We start from the raw sequence: 17,919 nt of genomic DNA, 5'->3' as shown, positions 1-17,919 counted from the left end.
ATATATGTAGATATAGATATAGATCTGGGTTCTACCGTTGTCTTTACAGATTTTCCCTTCAGATATCCTCAGGTCATCATCTGATCTCAGTGAACAGTCTTGGATTCCACTCAATATATTCCTGCACTCTGATCTCTTCCTCCCTCCCTCCTTTCCACTTACCCTCACACCTTCTACCCCTCCATTTTCTTCTTTCATTCTCTGAATTTTTTGCCCCTCTCAGGTTTGATGAAGGAATTTAATTACAGCTGAGAGAGAGAGAAAAGGGAAACGAGTCACGGAAGGCAGCAGAGAAATAATGACTAGACAGTGACCCTTAGAGCAAGGAAGGCAAAGATAACAGTGTGTTTAAATCAGACCTGGTCAGTCTGAAGGAGAGAGACGTATTGAACTGAAATTAGTGACGGCGGTATAGATTCTGTGGTGCAACCCTGAAACACACACTTTGAAATTACTGTAAAACCCCGTGCAGTGCCTAGAAGAACCGTGTGTGAAGTGAAGGGTAATCTGTGCAGCGCATCACACCTCGACGTTTCACATTCGGTTCGACTGCATGTGTAAGGTGATTTTAACAAGACTTCTTGTTTATGAGCTTTTTAGATGGGTCCCATTAACTGCATGTGGAGAAGGATACAGCAACCTTGAGTTTGTGTACAGAACAGCTCAGTTGGCTCCCATTAGTGAGTGCCTACACACACTTCCTCCTACTGATGAGAGATGAATGTGTATTCGTAATTATCGAAATCCCAATCTTGAAATGTATGTGATTTGCATAAATATTAAGAGCCCACCAGAGTACTAAGGGCTGTAATGCAGCTTGTAGCTCAACAGTGTCAAACCTTAGATCACCACTTGTCAAAATTTGTTTTATACATTTAACAGATACTTGTAGTTTTTAACTGACTGAATCCATTTCACCAATTTTAGGCAAATCTTTCGCACCATAGCAAAACAAAGGGATATGGAGAGAAGAGCATCTTGCATTATGTTATGTCACCTTCTAAGTGCGAAATAAAAATGATTAAAAAAAATATTAGTACTGCTGTATACCTTGAATTAGAGGCAATGCGAGATAGGCATCGGCCTCCATGCAATAGAGGTGGGCGGATCGATCCAAAATATTGATAAAGTCAATACCAGTATCGATATAATCAGTATCGGATTGATACTAAGATGGTAAGATCAATACTTTCGTTTCAGATTCCTTCTTGAAAATTGCTTAGTTTCTCAACTCTACCTTAAAAAAACTGATTCTGATTTGCTCTTAAAAGATAGGTTTTTGCACTTTGTTTATATATAAGAAAAATTGCACACAAATCATGTAATATGTTCTTAAAGATTTTTGTAGATGTCTATATATTTGTCCAATTTCTGACTGAGGTTTGGACAAAATAATTCAAAGAACAAAACAGCACAAACACCTAAAGGTTGGAAGTTTGAGGACATATCAGACTAAAATAAAAAGTATAAGTATTGGAATCACCAATAACGGGCCTTGTATTAAGTTGGTAATGGACCGAAAGCAAAATATGCAGTATTACACACCTCCACTATATAACTCTCTAAGGACAAGATGGTGTAGGAGAAAGATGTATATTTTTACTCTTATTTTGATTTTAAATGATTTCCAAAGTTATGAACTTTTAAGCTTTTTTATTTTACACACATTTTGGAAAATTACGACATTGAAGCCTACTTTGCTCATACCTGCTTGAAACCACAACAATCGTATCATTGCATTTAGTTATTTTTACTTCACTTTGCGTAAATTGCCCATGCACTATAATTATTAAACTCTAGTTTTGTTCAGCTCAGGATAGCCTTAAAGAAGCAATGGAAAATAACATTAGGAAAGAAAATGAATCAATTTTTTTTGTATTTTCCATATGCACTAAATCTTCTTCTTCCTAAGCTGGAAGCCACCTCTCGGTTTTGTGTAGTTTCTCGGAAAACGCATCGTGCGACCTGAGCCGGCATCTTCACTGGTGGTGATAAATAACAGCAAATCGGTGGTTGACTGGAGCAGCACCCACTATCTGAATAAAAAGTAACTGAGTCATATTATCTGCCACCAACACGTTTAACCCTTTAAAATGGGAGGATCGGACAAATACTTTATGTAGAGCGCTCGCTCGGTTTTAACCCCACTGAGTTCCACTGATCACTTCCTGTGGTTAACATGCTTTTGTTATTTGTGGTAGGCCTGATGTGAGGAGGCTGATCTTTTGTGTCCATGTGAACTGTTTTTATTTTTATTTATTTTAAGAGCTGAGGACTCTCCTGTATATTTTGTAATGTGACACCTTTTTCACCAGCACTTCCTGCTAGGATTTCCGCAAAGGATTTCCTCAGATAATGTTGCCCTGCTTGTGCAGTGCAATCACTCTAATTGATTCGCTGATTAGAACATTCCTCAACCCCCAGATATAACCGCAGACAAACGCAAAAGCGTCACTTGCTGTTGTTCGGTTTCTCATTACACACCCGAGCCAGCGCATTCACAGGACAGATACACACACTAACTCCTATCTTTTTAGCTTCTCATTGTTGCCTTGGAAAAACATTATTCTGTCTATAGTCTCCATTCTTTCACCAGCCGCTATATAAGCATTCTCTCTCTTCCTTGCGCCCTCTTATTCTCATGGTAATTTGGCTGCCTGAAAGGACTGCCGGAGGATTGTTCCTTCTCATTCAACAAAATACAGTAAAAAGTCATTCCTGGGATTAAAAAGAAAGAATGGAAAAAAAAAAAGCTCTGCGGTGGATTTCCAGGGCTCCGTTGTCATGTCTGCAGTAGCCTGTCGTCTTCCCTCCCCCTGTTCTCATGCTAATGAGCCAGAGCCTGATTGTTTCCTCATATTTTAATCTCCTGTATGTGTTTGAGCGGAAAGGGAGGTGGGCAAGAGCTTGGTGGAAGGTGTGGGGGGTTTAGACAGAGTGAGACACACGGTGGACGAGGAGGAGAGAGAAGGGCACAGGGAAGGAAACGTGGAGAAAGTTTAAAGACGAAAGACGAGGAAATGAAGGAGGAGGAGAAATGACTAACCAGAACACTGAATAGGTGAGGGACATGAGAGGGGAAGATGAGATTGTTATTATGTGGGGTAGGAGAGCCGCCAGGGCTGAGCAGGCGCCAGCATTTCATAAGAAGGCATCTTCAGCTTATTTGCTGTTACAAAGAATATTTTAATAAAGCCTTACTTAAATTTTACAAAAGATTCCTGCAGAACAATGAATCATCTGTGCTCTTCCCTCCTCTGTAGGTTTTCACTAGACCAATCACGACTGCGAAGCCCCATCCTCTGCCGCTGTCCAGGCACATACCTCTGGGTTGAACACTAATCAGGGCCAATGAGAGGAGGAGTGAGAGAGACCTCGCTGAAGAAACTCACATAGCATTTACATAAATATACATAATAAAGGAGCTCTTGGAATGCTCCCCCTCCAATTTGTGTAATGAGCGAGCCAGAGGTCATCCAATCCACAAAGAAGGATGTTTCGATTTCTTTCTTTTTGGAGTCGATTCAAAAAGGTGGAGATACAATCATCTGGGTGGGTTCTCAAAAGTCTGAAGTGGTGAAATGTTTTCCTTGGATATGACGCAGGAAAGGTTTTCATTAGGAAGAGTGTACTGTAGGGCAACCGCTGTGGTCACAGTTGTTTTGTTTGTTATACACAAAGCAAAGACCGCATTTAAACAGCAACATGTTGGACTCGGCATAAGAATATGATCGGTGGCTTTGAATTTTAAATAGATCCAGGGCTTTTATATTGAACTGGTTTGTTCTTTTTTTTTGAAAAGACTGAGGCAGATTTTGAAATGAAACTCCTGTCAGCTTACATTTATTCCAGGTCATAAGGTTGTCGCATCGATAAGGCCACGTGGGTTGAAATATGACAGGGTTTGTTTTCTTCGGGAAATAAATTGGAAGCTGTTCTTCCACATTGTCACTTTAATTCAATTAATTTCAGTTCAGTTAAATCCATTTCAATGAGTCAATTAAGCGTTTAATTCTATTCTATTTATTTGCTTTACATTGACAGCTCACAGTTTATTTGATCTGTTTTCAATTGTGTTTAGTTTTTAGCTCAACTTCAATCTAAGTTCAATTAATTTCCATTCAATTTAATAAAGTTTATTTACTTTAGAGATCCAGTTCACAGCAAACTAAGACTCCTAATCATTTCTTTATAATTTAGTCTAATTCACTTTATTTGAATCCAGTTAATTTATCCAGTTCAGTTCAAGCTGTGAGCCTTTGTCATGGAGTCATCTATGAACCCTCAAATTTAATGCAACTAAACCAAGACTAAATACTAGATGATATTTATTTCCAGTTTTTAGATTGCTTGACGTAAATAGTTATTTTATTTTATTTTAGGTGTTATATGCAGTCAGTCAGTGTGGCATTTCTTTTCACTGGTATCTTCCTGGTAGGTCTTGTCGTCTTTAAAGTAAGAACTGTATTTTGTTAGCTTGAACATTTCTAATTCTCCTTATGTCCTGATGCTCTCTAAAGAATCCATCTGGACGTCGTACATTAACTCCACTGGGGACAGAACAGTGTCCCAAATGTTCCACATTGTCTTTGTGGAACATTTCTTCTCCGTTTACAAGAAATGTTCCAAAACAGAGAAACATTCTTCAAATGTTGTGGTTGCGATGTTAAGTAGCCGCATGTTCCCTGCAAACATGCAGCTTATCGGCCAAAACCAATAACAAAAGCCTGTAATTGGCAAAACAGAGATGGTCAATCAGCTGTGTGTTTCCCCGCCTCCCAAGATGCAAATGTCTGTCAGTCAGATTTACGGTGTCAGCAAACTGAATTCAAACACAAACTTTACCATTCCAAAAACAATTGAAACTGCTATTTTGCAAAAAAGAAAAAAAGGAAAATCACTATTTTCTCAAAAATGGTGATAATAAGGTGAATAATGCTCCATGTTGTTGTCCCAGATATCTTGGGAAAGGATAGAGGATTTTATTGCATCAGTTTTTACGACGCCTATAAAAAAAAGAAAAACAATGCTAGGGCTACACAAAATGCTACGAATTTTATTGTTATTGTTATTGTAAATTGTTATTGTTTTGTTGAGATAAAACATTTAATTTTCTAGATGGAAAGATTAATCACTGTCTTTAAGAATATTACAATCTCTAGAACTACATTATTTTGCCCATACACATCATACACAAGTGCAGAATACCAAATAATTTTGGTCAAATTACCCAAAATTCTCCTGAACTTTAAAGCTGACATATGTAAAGCTTATAAAAAATGCTCAGTCTAGCTAGATTGGCCAATGATGACTGCAGATAAACTTTCCTGAAACGGTAACTTGCTTCTCCACCATTAGCACATTTAGCCGGGATTAAACGAGTTTGATTGACAGTGCTAAGTCCTTCCTCCTAGCCCGGATTGGTTGTTTTTGGTTGGGAGCGGTGCATTTTTTCAGACAGCAATAGTAGCTCAGAGAGGAGGCGGAGGAGCTTGATCTTTTCACAGATTCTCTGTCTCAAAGCTACTTACTGTCACAACATGACGGCAGTTTCAACAAATATGTAAAAACATATTCTTTATAAAAGTTACATAGGAACCCTCACTGAGCCTTAATCCCAAGAGCGATGAACTGACCAGGCTAATTCCGATTCAAATCAGTCTCGAGTTGAACAGCTTACCCGTACGCTCTCGCACAGCCTACCCCTCACCTCTTTCTGACCTCCTCAACATGGCTGCCACAGGAATTCACCGAAAGTTCAGCAACCCACCGCAGTCACTCTCCATCACCTCCTTATCTCTCGCCAGGTCACTGAGCATCAAGTGCAAACCGGGTGTCCTCAGGGAATGTTTGTGCAACTTGTTTATGACATCCCAAGTGTGTGTTGATGCTGTGGCTGTCGATGTTAACAAGAGAGATAGAGAGGTAGAATGCTGGAACACGCCGTTCCGTCGGGGAACAGTGTAGCCGACCTGATCTTCTGAGGGGGCAGCGGGGACGGAGTCAGCTGGAAAGAAAGCGGAAGGAGAGATGACGAAGAGGACACAAGAGGAGAGCGAGCGAGAGTGAAAGTAGCTGAAATATAAAATAGCTGAAAAGTGGCGAGATAAACTGAAAGCAAGTTAAAGGTAATGACAAACCAACAAACCTGTAGGCGGTGATGTTGCAAATCTTTTTTTTTTTTTTTAGTTTAAGTATGCCCTCCATAGTAAGGTTTCACTTGATAAAATTAAAACCTTGTTATCAAAAGGGGGAGAGAATTTACTCACAAAATTAAATATAACTCTAATGTCCGGGTTTAGATTTCAACTTTAATTTGATTCCCACAACCTTCAAAATGCTGCAGACACCCCTCGCACTACTGCTTTGATTATATTTAATAGGTCATAGAGGGTACATTTCAGATAGTCTGCTTTCTGCATTTTAATTAAAGAGCAACTTTTCCATTCGGACTGGCCTCAAAGTCATCTAAAGTGTCGGCTGATGAAATTTGCAGACACCCCCGTAAACCTTCATATCCTCCACTCATTTGTATTTGAAAACGAGCATCGTGCCTGCAGGGTTGAAAACCCTTAAGTTTCCATTAATGTTATATTATTTTAGTGTTAAGTGAATCCAGAGCTATTTTGGTGTAATTTATTCATCACTCTAGCCGACGTTTGTCCAGAGAGAGGAGATTATCATAGTAATATCATGGTTTCAACAAAAGCTCAAACTTTTAATTAATCAGGAAAAGGAAGCACTGACATTTTTCTTAAGAATTGTGACAAACTAGTGTTTTCACATAAGATGAGGATAGCTACAGAGGGCCATTCAAAACTTATCAGACTGAATACATTGAGTGCTGTTGTTTTTACCTGAAAACCTCTGTAACATCAGCACTTGCTCTCTTGCTTACTGTGGCCACATGCCGTGATGCGCATAAGCATATGTTGCCATCAAACCTTTGCAGATTCTTTGAAAAAAAAAAAAAAAAAGTAGAATGAGCTCAGAAACGTATAAAAGGTGGTGAAAGATGAAATTGGATTACAAAAATAAGCAAAGCAACAAAAAAAAAACCTTAAGTGAAAATGAGCTCAAGAATCTGGCTTTAAACAGGTATTAAACATGATAATTGATATTATTAAGCAGCATGACCTTCAGTTTTGAAACAGAGAGAGTCAGCTGCAGATGTGGATTAGCAAAATAATTTTTTTTTTCGGATTTTTTCTAAGAAACGTCTTTGCAGAAGGATCAAATGGTTTGCTTTCGGTATAAGACATCAAAAGCTGCAGCTAATACCTGAAAGAGCAGATGTTATTTTCATCAAATGATCATAACCGTGAAACTGAACCTCATGTAAGAACAAAAGACTATTTTCTACTTTCTTTATAGACTCTTTTCATGTTATGCTATTATGTTAGCAGACACGTGTGTTTGATTTTTTTATTTGTGAAAACCGTAGTATCAAATATTCATTATAACCACATTTGATAACATTAAAACAGTAACTTTCAATCAATATAATGATAGAGCAAAACAAAGTAGCACATGAAATGATATTTACATTTTAACCTTTTTTTTCCCCTCAAAGCAAAATCTGAAGAATGTGTTGTGTGTTTTTATACAGCCTGCTTTACGCTGATGCAAGATATAATATCATGAAACATAAGGAACATACGAGACAGATCATTTTACAATACTTATACTAAACTTATAGTCAGTACTACAGTGGAATAGCTTAGATTAAAGGTACATAATGTGTTAGAGTGGCCCAGTCAAAGTCCAGACTTAATATGGAATCTGTGGAAAAACCTCTTAATCAATGCTCACAGCTTCTTTCCATCCAGTCTGACTGAGGTTAAGCTGTTTTGTAAAGAATAGAGGACAAAAAGATTTCAGTATCTAAACATGAAGAATGTTAGAAACACATATGTTTACCCCTGGAGCGGTAATGAAATGTAGATCTACAAAGTATTCACTGTAAGTGGCTGAATACAAATGCACTCCCACTTAGCAAATCCTTAACGAAAAGAAAAAAAAACATGAATATTTGTTCATAATTGTGCACTATGTACTGTTGGTCTATCACATTAAAACATCCCAATAAGATTCTCTAACGTCTGTAGTTGTAATGTGACAAGATGCAAAGAAGTTCAAGAGCTGTGAAAGATATCGCCAAGACGTGATATGTCTTTGTTTATTCTTCATTTCCTCAGGATATTCTAGCATATGATGACTGTTCTTCTTTGGTTCTTGTAAGAGCTTGCAGCATCCTGAAACCCGTGAGTTGTTGCCTCCTCAGTATTTCTGGCAAGCAATAGCCAAAGCTTATTTTAGCTGTGTATATTTGTAATCTATACCCTGTTTTTATTCTGCTGTTTTCATAAGCTCTTCCTTAAACCTTTCCGCCACTGTGCTTAAAGGCATAGTGAGTATGAGAGAATCTCAGAGCTGGACCCAAAAATAGCCCGCATTCTTTCCTCTGTGTTTCAGGAAGCATCAGAAGAGGCCGGAACAAGCCTCCCGCCCCCCTCTCCGCTCCCATATCCCCCTGCTTTTCCTTTGTCTTATCAAGCCTGTTATTTCCACTAATATGCTCTAGTTTTATCATCACCAATAGCCATTTATGTTTGCTCCTTTATCCCAGCGAGTCACCCAGAGTTCAAGCTTTTTGGGGACTGTGCATTACCTTTAGCAACATCTCTATTAGCAGAATTACCTACAAAATGTATTCAGTTCAGGTCTTTGTCCAATAATAACAATAATAAAAACATTATGAGTGATGATAAATGGCCTGTACTTGTAAAGAATTGTATCAAGTCCAGACGACTTCAAAGTGTTTTACACTACATTCAGTCACACACACACACACGCACACACGCATTCACACACTAAAGATGGTGAGCTACTGGATGGTAGCCACAATTATTGAACATTTTTACATCTTTCCAAAAGTAACCTACTAAATAAGATTCAAGAGGGCAGCCAGACAAATAGAGGAGAACTTTGCATGGTGTTGCAAATACAATTGTCTGCAGATCTGTGTGGATGCACACTTTTGCTTTCGGTAGTTATAGGGACGTTTCGGATTAACCTGCCTATATGTGAAATGTCTGGTTAGAAAAGAAGGTGTAGGATGGTGAAAATAATTCAAAAGAATTGTATTTGAAATTAGCATGATGAACTAAGTCCATAATGGGAGCATATTTGAATGCAGGAAAGGTTCTGATAGATTAGGGATGGGGTGATTTTTGATCATAAAACATAGGAAAAAGGAAAAATTACAAGAAAGGAGACAAAACTTGCTACTTTCTTTCTACTGATTCTGATCCAGCTGATTTTAGCATTTCATGGTTTGCCATTCCATGACTGTAAAGGGTTATTCTACTTAGATTATGAACAAAATGAACCTGTTTGATCCTAGTGATTGTTCACATTGTGGATGTGAACAATCACAAGCATTCACTGGCAGATATAGATAAGACTGTGCTAAATCTAGAATTAACCCTTTACTGACGATTTATATATATATATATATATATTAATAATAATATATTAATATATTTCTATATTAATCCTTGTCCCCCTAAAAATGTTTCTGGTTTCACTTGAAAATATCTTTCGATACTATCCACCTCTTGTGTCACTAAGAAGGTCGGACATGTGCTCACCAGGGAGTCAGCAACATACACACACACACACGCGCGCAAACCCCCCCACACACACACACACGACACAGCGGAGCTGCGTTGTGATGTGTTGCTCCTTCACGGCTCAGTCATGCATAAAATCCAGTAACTGTTTGCTTTGTGTGACAGTTTGTGTCACTGCCTCTGAGCCTTTTTCCCACTGTGAGAGCTGCTCCACTGTACTAAGTGTGTCAACAACACCAGCTGAGAGGCAGCCTTCAGTCCACACGCACAACTCAAGACTAATCCTTCAAAGAACGAAGGGAGAAACTATGGGAAAGAGCAGTCGGAAAGGGCAGTGGACATACAGAGGCAGCGTGTGGGATGCAGATAGGCAGAAGTGAGAGGATCAAGGAGTTGAACGGGGACGTGGTCACCATTAACGCTGCGTGATCAGAGGAAAAAAAGACAGGAAGAAGTGATATTATGAGAAAGAGAAATATTCACATTTTTCAAAGACTTTCCCATATCACAGACTCTGACACACAGCTCACTATCATCCGCATCCCAACAGCTGCACACATTTGCTGAAAGAGGTTCCCTGGGCAAGGCCTTTGATCAACTGTGTATATGTATATATGTGTGTGTGTGTGTGTGTGCGCGCGTGTGTGTGTGTGTGTTATGCTGTGTCAGTGAGACAAGAGAAGAGATTTTACACATTGTTCCATGCCTTGATATCTGTGTACACAAGCGCAGAATGTTTTCTGCTCCAGATCATAATGCAAACAGGCAAAAAAATTTAACATATTTTCCACACTATATATATATCTATATATAGACCTATCTATATATAGATATTTATGTCAGATTTTAGATTCTTTTGTGTTTGAAACTTTCCATCACTCAGATTTCCATGTCATCTGTCAGAGGCAGTCGGGCAACAGTCCCACTGGTAAAGTGTGTAGACTGAGTCAGGCTTTGATGCTGCGGCATTTCAATCATCGCAGCCACAAGCATGCCAACACAGATTGTACAAGTTTTCTGATCTTAAGTATGCTATTTTGAATGAGACACTCAGGAAGGGTCCAACACAGAGCAGCTGCTTCTTGTGTTTTAAACCCTTTCACTGGTTAGTTGTGTGTGAGCGCTCATTGTAAAAATACTACTCTAAAAAACATCCAAATGTTTGCATAATCAAATATTTCTGTTTCAAATCCATTTTTTTTCTTTTAGTGTAGGAAGTCTTTTCTACATGTACTGAATCCTGTTAATAACGTCCCTCTGAACGTTCAGCATGCCTGTGCGTGAACGCGTGCGCACGTGTGTGTGTGATCTGAGGAACACTCAGGTAATGGATTAATATCAGAGTTGGCTCAGGCCTCACGTTGCTCTGCAGTGACAGCCTGTCATTATCAACAACACCGATGGCTCACACATGCACAAACTCACACACAATCACACGAACACACACTATCCCATGCCTCACATACGTATACACAGAAAGTCTCCCTTTGTCTTCCATTTCTGTCGCTTACGTCTATGTTTCCCCGTCTTTGAACTTGCTCGATGCGCTTTCGCGCAGCAAGACTGACGCTAAAACTAGACGACCTCTGTGTCGAAAGAGCCTAGCTTCACTCAAAGATCAAGACAAAGTCTTTCCAACACTGTTGTCATGTTTACTTCCGACAGACTTCACTTAATACTTTGCCTTGGGCCAAAGCAGGGATGGATGTTTCATCAGTGCCAGACACTCATTAATCCTCACACTTGCCTTCCTCCCTGCCAGAGCTGGTCATCGTATTGAGCCATTTAGCCAGTATTGAGCTGTATAATTGGACAGGGGAGGCCGATATGAGATGTTTTAGGAAGTTAAAGAGTGACAAAACGCTCCGGCAAGGATTAAACTTTGCGTGTCCGGTTTTGATTCCACATAGCCACAAGGCATGGCAACAATATTTTGAAATATGTCAGGCTATTGAATTTTCTTTTTTATTAATCAGTGCTTATTAAAAATGACAAAAAAAAGTTTTTTGTTTTCTTTTTACATTTGAATTAAGGACCAACACCCGATGGTGAAAACTATTGAACAAAAAATGCTCAACAAGTAACTTTTGTCTCAACTTAAAAAGTGAATGGATGCTTTCAATTATTACAATTGAATTGTTCAGCTGTTCAGATAAAAGGAAAAACTTTATAAATGCTTTGAATTTGCTTCAATTGCCAAACCATGTCTAAATGCAATGTTTCTGACCATGATACTAACATGATAAAAGAATGATCACATTCCGATGTATTGCACTTTCAAAACCTTATTTGTCATTTTGACGCTTCAATGCATGTTTTTCTAAAGACCCCAAAAGATATGCAGTTAATGGTGTGCAAACATGACCTAAAAGTGATAAAATTGCAATCAAATCCATGGATGTTTGTGGTTGTACCGTGTTATTAAGCTGAAAGGGTGTGAATTCTTTAGTAAGGGACTGGAAATGGTGTTGTGATTCGTGCAAGTTTCTGTGGTAAAACGCAGTTCCATCTAGGCCTGTTAATCTGTTTGCCTCATATCCTGCCTTCTTAATTTGATGTGCTTCCTGCTGAATCAAGCAAATGGAGTGGTACAGGAAATGATAACTAAGCAGGATGAGTTTGGTAGAAGGAGGATGTTTGATTAGGTAGAAATGGGCTACATTCTTAAAACCCAAATGAGCCGTGCGCAGACTTGACGGCGCACCAAAAATAAATTGGCCAGAAATTAAAATGCACCTTTCTCATTTGTTCTTCTCCCCTGTTTTCTGCAGCAGTCGTATGCTCCTCCTCAGCCCATGGCTCCACCAAGTCCAGGCACAACCGGAGGAGGGGGTGGAGGTCATGGAGGTGGGCTGGTGGAGCAACTTAGTAAGACCAACTTGTACATCAGGGGGCTGCCACCTGCCACCACAGACCAGGACCTCATCAAACTCTGTCAGCCGTAAGTTTCGTCCTCTTCCATTCTGTTTTGACTCGCTACCAGCTTCGCAGTTCACTTCATTACCGCTCAGCTCAGTTCTCACTGGTTTAATTAGTGTTGTGTGAGTCCAACAGCAGCATCTAATGAGCAACAGCAGTGTGCTGTTGACCTATGGGTTCCTTTTGGCTTCCTCTGGGAAAAAGAAATGCACACAACCCACATGGGCCTAACCCTTCCTCTCCTTTCTGGACTGTGTCACATGCTCACATGGGGAGAGAAAAATAAACACCCGTCTGTCTTTCAACAGAAGTTTTAAACCTCCCAGATTTTCCAAGTCAATTCTAAGGCAGTGATAGTAAGTAAATCAGTAATACAGTTTGCATGCATTCATTGCTCCTTAGTAACAGCTTTGGAACAAGCTGATTCTTTGACCCACAAAACAAAATTTTAACATAGACATTTATATGTTTATTAGTAGAGTTGTTTTCTTTTGTTAAACATTTTATTTCCTTTTTTATATTAAAAATGGATCATCTTCTAAAACACTGCCATGGTTATAATACAGAAAGTATTATTAAAAAAGTAGAAAGGCAATAAGAGATTTCTGATTATTTTAGTTGTAATTCAGTAATCATGAGTATGTTTAATACTGACACCACTTATCAATAAAAGTTGCTATCCACTGATTGGCTTCAAGTTAAAAATAAGAGTAGATTTTAATTAAGATAAAGCTTTTGAAACCAATGCTTGCTATACTATAGGCCATGCACATACTATGCATTGGGAAAGTATTAATAAAGCTTCACCTTGCTCACATTTTGTATTACAGCCTTACTCCTCTTATTACTCTTATTAAAATAATGTCTTTTCTCAAAATTCTCCACACAAATAAGCTGATTTGACAATGTGGAAGAATGTTTTTGAGATTTTTGCAAATTTATAAAAAAAAAAAAAAAAAAAACTAAACAAGAAACCCCATTTATCTAAGTATTCACAGCCTTTGCTTAATAGTTTGTTGATCCACGTTTGGCATCAGTTACAGCCATAAGTCTTTTTCAAAATGGTGTCACAAGCTTAGCATGCTTATCTTTAGGTAGTTTCATCCATTCTCTTCTGCAGTTCTTTTCCAGCTCCATCCAGTTGGATGGGAGCCCGCGCTGTGCAGCCATTTCCAGATTCTCTCCCTGGCAACTCCAGGACATTCACAGAGTGCTTTGGGTCATTGTCCTGTTGAAAAATGAACCGTCACCCCGGTCTGAGGTCAAGATGATCAGTGGAAACAGCTCCGTTTTAAGCTAAGAATAAGGCTGTAACATAACAAAATGGACAAAAAGGGAAGTACTGTGAATACTTTGTCTGTGAAAACACTGCACAAGTACTAGCAGAGATAATATATCCTGTTAACTTTATATTCCTCTGACCTCCAAATGCTGCCGCGGGCTCAGCAGATGGAACACGGCATTACAGAACAATGAAGCTTATGGAGAAACAAGAAGTCTCACTTTGACTAAAACTCTGTGTCCGACACAATTTTTGGCTAGAACAGGTTGGCGCGTCCTTTAATGAAGTAACTGGAGGTGGGCACAGTACTCAGTAAGAGTACTTACTTACTGAGTAAGTAAGTAAGTAAGTACTTACTCAGTACTTACTTACTGAGTAAGTAAGTACAACTTGAACATAATATTACTCAACAGGAATTAAAAGTAGAGCACAGTTGAAACCTCTTCTAGAAGTGCTTTTCTTCTTCTTCTTCTTTTTTTCAAAAAGTTTCTCAGCTGAATGTAAGAAGTAAATGTACCTGGTTAATACTCACCTCTGATAGGCTCTCTCACTGCTCCTGTGTGTGTCAGCTGCAGTTCAAGTCAGCTGTATGTCAATGTAGCCCTGCAGGCATTCTGGGGAAATTGAGTGAAAAATAGGGGCCAATAAAAGCTGCATTAGGGGCCAAGTCAGCTTGCCAAGTGGCCAGTAACATTTAGAAAAGGTCAGAGTGGCAGAGGGTTGTCAGTGGGGGCTACTGGACAGCAGTGAAAGCATTGGGGACCTAATACACTCTCCAGCTTTCAGAAATAGACAAAGTGGCAGTTTCCTGTCACTCGGTGACATGACGGGTTTTGCGTATGCGTGCAGAAACCAGTTCATAGACGTTTTTTCATAGGCGCACACTGTGTGTGTCTGTGTGTTATCGGTGAAATATTCTTCTATTAACTTACTGTATGTAAGTTAATAGAAGAATATTTCACCGATAACACACAGACACATTCGCAAATTCCTTCTCTGGCCTCAATGTCATCCTCATCCTCAGCTACCAGGCTCGGGTTGTTTGTGGGCACATCCGCCCCCTTCCATCCTTCGCTCCGAGTTTCCCTTCTTCCCCTGCTCCCTCTCTCTGTCTTCGTGCCAGTTCTCAGAGTGTCAGTGAAAAGTGCTGTTGTCAGCTGACATTTCCAATCACTCCCCCGGTCGCCAAAACTATGGACACACTTTTAACGTCTGGGGACAGAGCAGAACGTGAGCAGAATCTGAAGCGAGGAACAAGGGCAATTTCACTCACACTCTCCGGCTTTAACTCACACTTGTTGTCTGTCTCCCTCCCTCACACTTGTCACATCTATCTATCTATCTATCTATCTATCTATCTATCTATCTATCTATCTATCTATCTATCTATCTATCTATCTATCTATCTATCTATCTATCTGCAAAATAGCATGACAAATCACAGAATTATAGTTTTATCGATTTAGTTTAGGGACTTTGTCCTGCTGGAAGGCAAACCTCTGTCTGGTTCTTAATAGCTTTGCAGCCTCAAACGGGTTTTCTTTTTAGCAATTCTTCTACAGACTGTTTGCCATTGATCCATTTTCTTATAAACATTGTTGTTTGAGCGGGAAAATCCTAGTAATAAATATTAACGTCTGCTTTGGAAGAACAAAGACGTCGGCAGACTAAAGACAGAAAACGTGTGTGAATGAGAGGTAGAAGGTTTCCCTTCTTGAACGAGTGAATGCGTTTAAGTAATCGTGGTCGGTCAAGAGAAGTGAAGAAAAAAAGATAGTTCAGGAAGAGTGGAAAACAAAATAAGTGAAGATGTTAGTGAATCCTGCTTTTGTCTTTGGTTTAGAGATGGTGGCCGTTTCAATGCGGGAGATGTAAATATTATTTGTTGGAAGTGACCAATATGGACAGGGATGAAAATGAGGATATGAGTGGGATAGCAGAGGTTGGAGACTCTAAAAAGAGGAAGGGAAACAAAACATGTTTCTGAAAACAATTCAAAAACAATACAAAACACCATAGACTACCTGGAATAGGCAGTCTCTTGCTCGAAAATCCTTAATTCATCTCTCAAAAGTAAACATCTGTGTCAGTGAACATGTTAATATGTCAGAATGACAAGTCTTTGTTGTGCGGTATACGCATAAGAGAGTCAGATTTCTTAGTCATATTGTCGAAATAACTGACATATTAACTGTTGTAAACTGTGACTAAAGTTTTGATGACAAGTATTGTAAATTGCAATTACTGGTGATCAATGTCAAGAGACTGGACAAGACTCACATTTACGCTTTCATTATAATATGTTGACAGACCGTTTCATTGTAATACAGAAAGGAAAAGGCAGCACTGCAGAGCACAAGGACGAAATGCTCAGAAATGGGAAGATAAGACAACACATGCTCCGCTGTTTGAACTACAGAGCCGTCTTCCTGTTCTTTCCCTCACCATGCTGAGGACAATTCCCCATTGGAGTGAAAGAATGAAGATCAGGGTGAGAGGAACTCCATCAGCATCTTGTTGCGGGTCGCAAACCACATCTTGGTGATTTTGAAACGATGGAAACCGGCATATGCCCTCTGCCTCTTCTGCCTCTTCTGCCTCTTCTGCCTCTTCCTCTGTTTCGACTTCTTCTCTACGGCTGTTGACTCTGTCCAAGTCCTTGTCTTTCCATTGCCAGAAATGTAACATTGTGCTGTGCTCTGGCTATATGTGATTAATCCCTGTGAATTCCTGGCTTTCCCCTGTGAAATTCCAGTTTAAACAAAAGCATTTTTCCCCCCATGCAATTGTTTATTGTATAACGTCCATAAAGCATTTGACCACCTACCCTACTGCCAACTCTAGTACACATCACTGCACTCAAAACCCTTCCAGCTTATGATTAAAACTTCACAGAGAACTCTTTTTAGTGCTTAAACTCAACGTTTCGGTGAAATTAAGCCGTCTTCTAAACTCCGAGTAAATTGCTTTCTCGTCCTGGAATCAGTCCGAGGTTTCCGATGCTTTAAAAGCGCCTGAAGATGTTAAACTGCATATGGCAACAGATTCAAAGACTTGTGAAAAAGCTACACTTTCTCTGTCCTCCCTCTGTGTTTGTCTGTTTGAGTCTAACTAGCGGCGAGGCAGAAAAATGAGAGAAACGTAAGAGACAAGACAGCTGCATCGAATCCTCAATTAGGAGCTACCTCACACAGAGACCAAGCTGTGTGCGGATGCTGACGCATGCGTGCTAACACGCAGCTTGATGCACAGAGTGCACACAATTCGCAAACATCCAGGATTTGCACATTACATTTGATGTACACAAAGACGTCTTGGGGAGAAGCAGAAGTGAAGGTTGTGTGTGTGTGTGTGTGTGTGTGTGTGTTGATGGGAGTGGCGTTTCAGAGGACATCAAACGTTGAGAATCCACTGGCTGTTGACGTTGTTCCACCAGGGAATGAAAACATGGATCTGAAGCTGTGAGGGCCCTCTGAGAACTGTCATTAACGCTTCACTGAAACACACACTCAGAGCCATGGTGTGCACAGATTTTGTCAAGCCTGCCACAAACGAGCACGCTATGTTTTGTACCGACATACCTCCTTAAATCTTAGCAGTGGAGAAAAAAAAATGGCAATTTTTCCAGTTTTAGCGTTGACTCTACCTGGAAAGCATTCCTTTCTGTATGGATTTCAATTTTCTCTTTCTTCAATTTTAGGACTCGGTTCTTGCTAAGAGGAATGTCGTGCTGAAATCCGTCAGCCTTGGCCCGTAGCTACGCAGCCTTGACCGATCTCTTGACAAGGCATCCTTTCTTGGCTCCGTAGTGTTTGGTGAAGCCAATACAGACTTTGAAGCAAAAGAATTTCGAGCTAGGAAAGCGATTGCCTTTTTGTGAAGAGAAGGAGATATACCGACCGGACTGGCCTCTGGTCAAGAGGAAAATCTTTGGGCCTAGAATTTCACAATATTTTACTGCGAAGACTTTTCTTGGGGGAACATTAAAAGTAATGGAACGAGGACACACTGACCCGAACCATCTGTCTCTGGTTGTCTGTTATTGGTGCGTTTTCTGTATTCCAGCAGGTTTTTATGAGTAGC

At 39.7% G+C, this 17,919-nt stretch overlaps 1 protein-coding gene across 6 annotated transcripts in view; it reads left to right on the top strand.

The window, feature by feature from the left end:
- LOC103478357 (RNA-binding motif, single-stranded-interacting protein 3) overlaps positions 1–17,919 on the top strand; it is a 170,591-nt gene that overhangs the window by 47,602 nt on the left and 105,070 nt on the right. For 4 of the 6 annotated variants that reach the window (XM_008432136.2, XM_008432135.2, XM_017309584.1 and 1 more), the window contains exon 2: positions 12,407–12,576. In XM_008432136.2, the coding sequence (XP_008430358.1) occupies positions 12,407–12,576 (170 nt within the window). Of the gene's footprint in view, positions 1–5,530; positions 8,265–8,475; positions 12,577–17,919 lie in introns of those variants that run through there. The other 2 variants (XM_017309585.1, XM_008432138.2) reach the window with 2 other exon arrangements.

This window comes from Poecilia reticulata, linkage group LG16 (genome assembly GCF_000633615.1).
Source record: "Poecilia reticulata strain Guanapo linkage group LG16, Guppy_female_1.0+MT, whole genome shotgun sequence".
In the NCBI taxonomy this organism is placed as follows: domain Eukaryota; kingdom Metazoa; phylum Chordata; class Actinopteri; order Cyprinodontiformes; family Poeciliidae; genus Poecilia; species Poecilia reticulata.
This window is presented reverse-complemented; position numbering and strand designations above follow the sequence as displayed.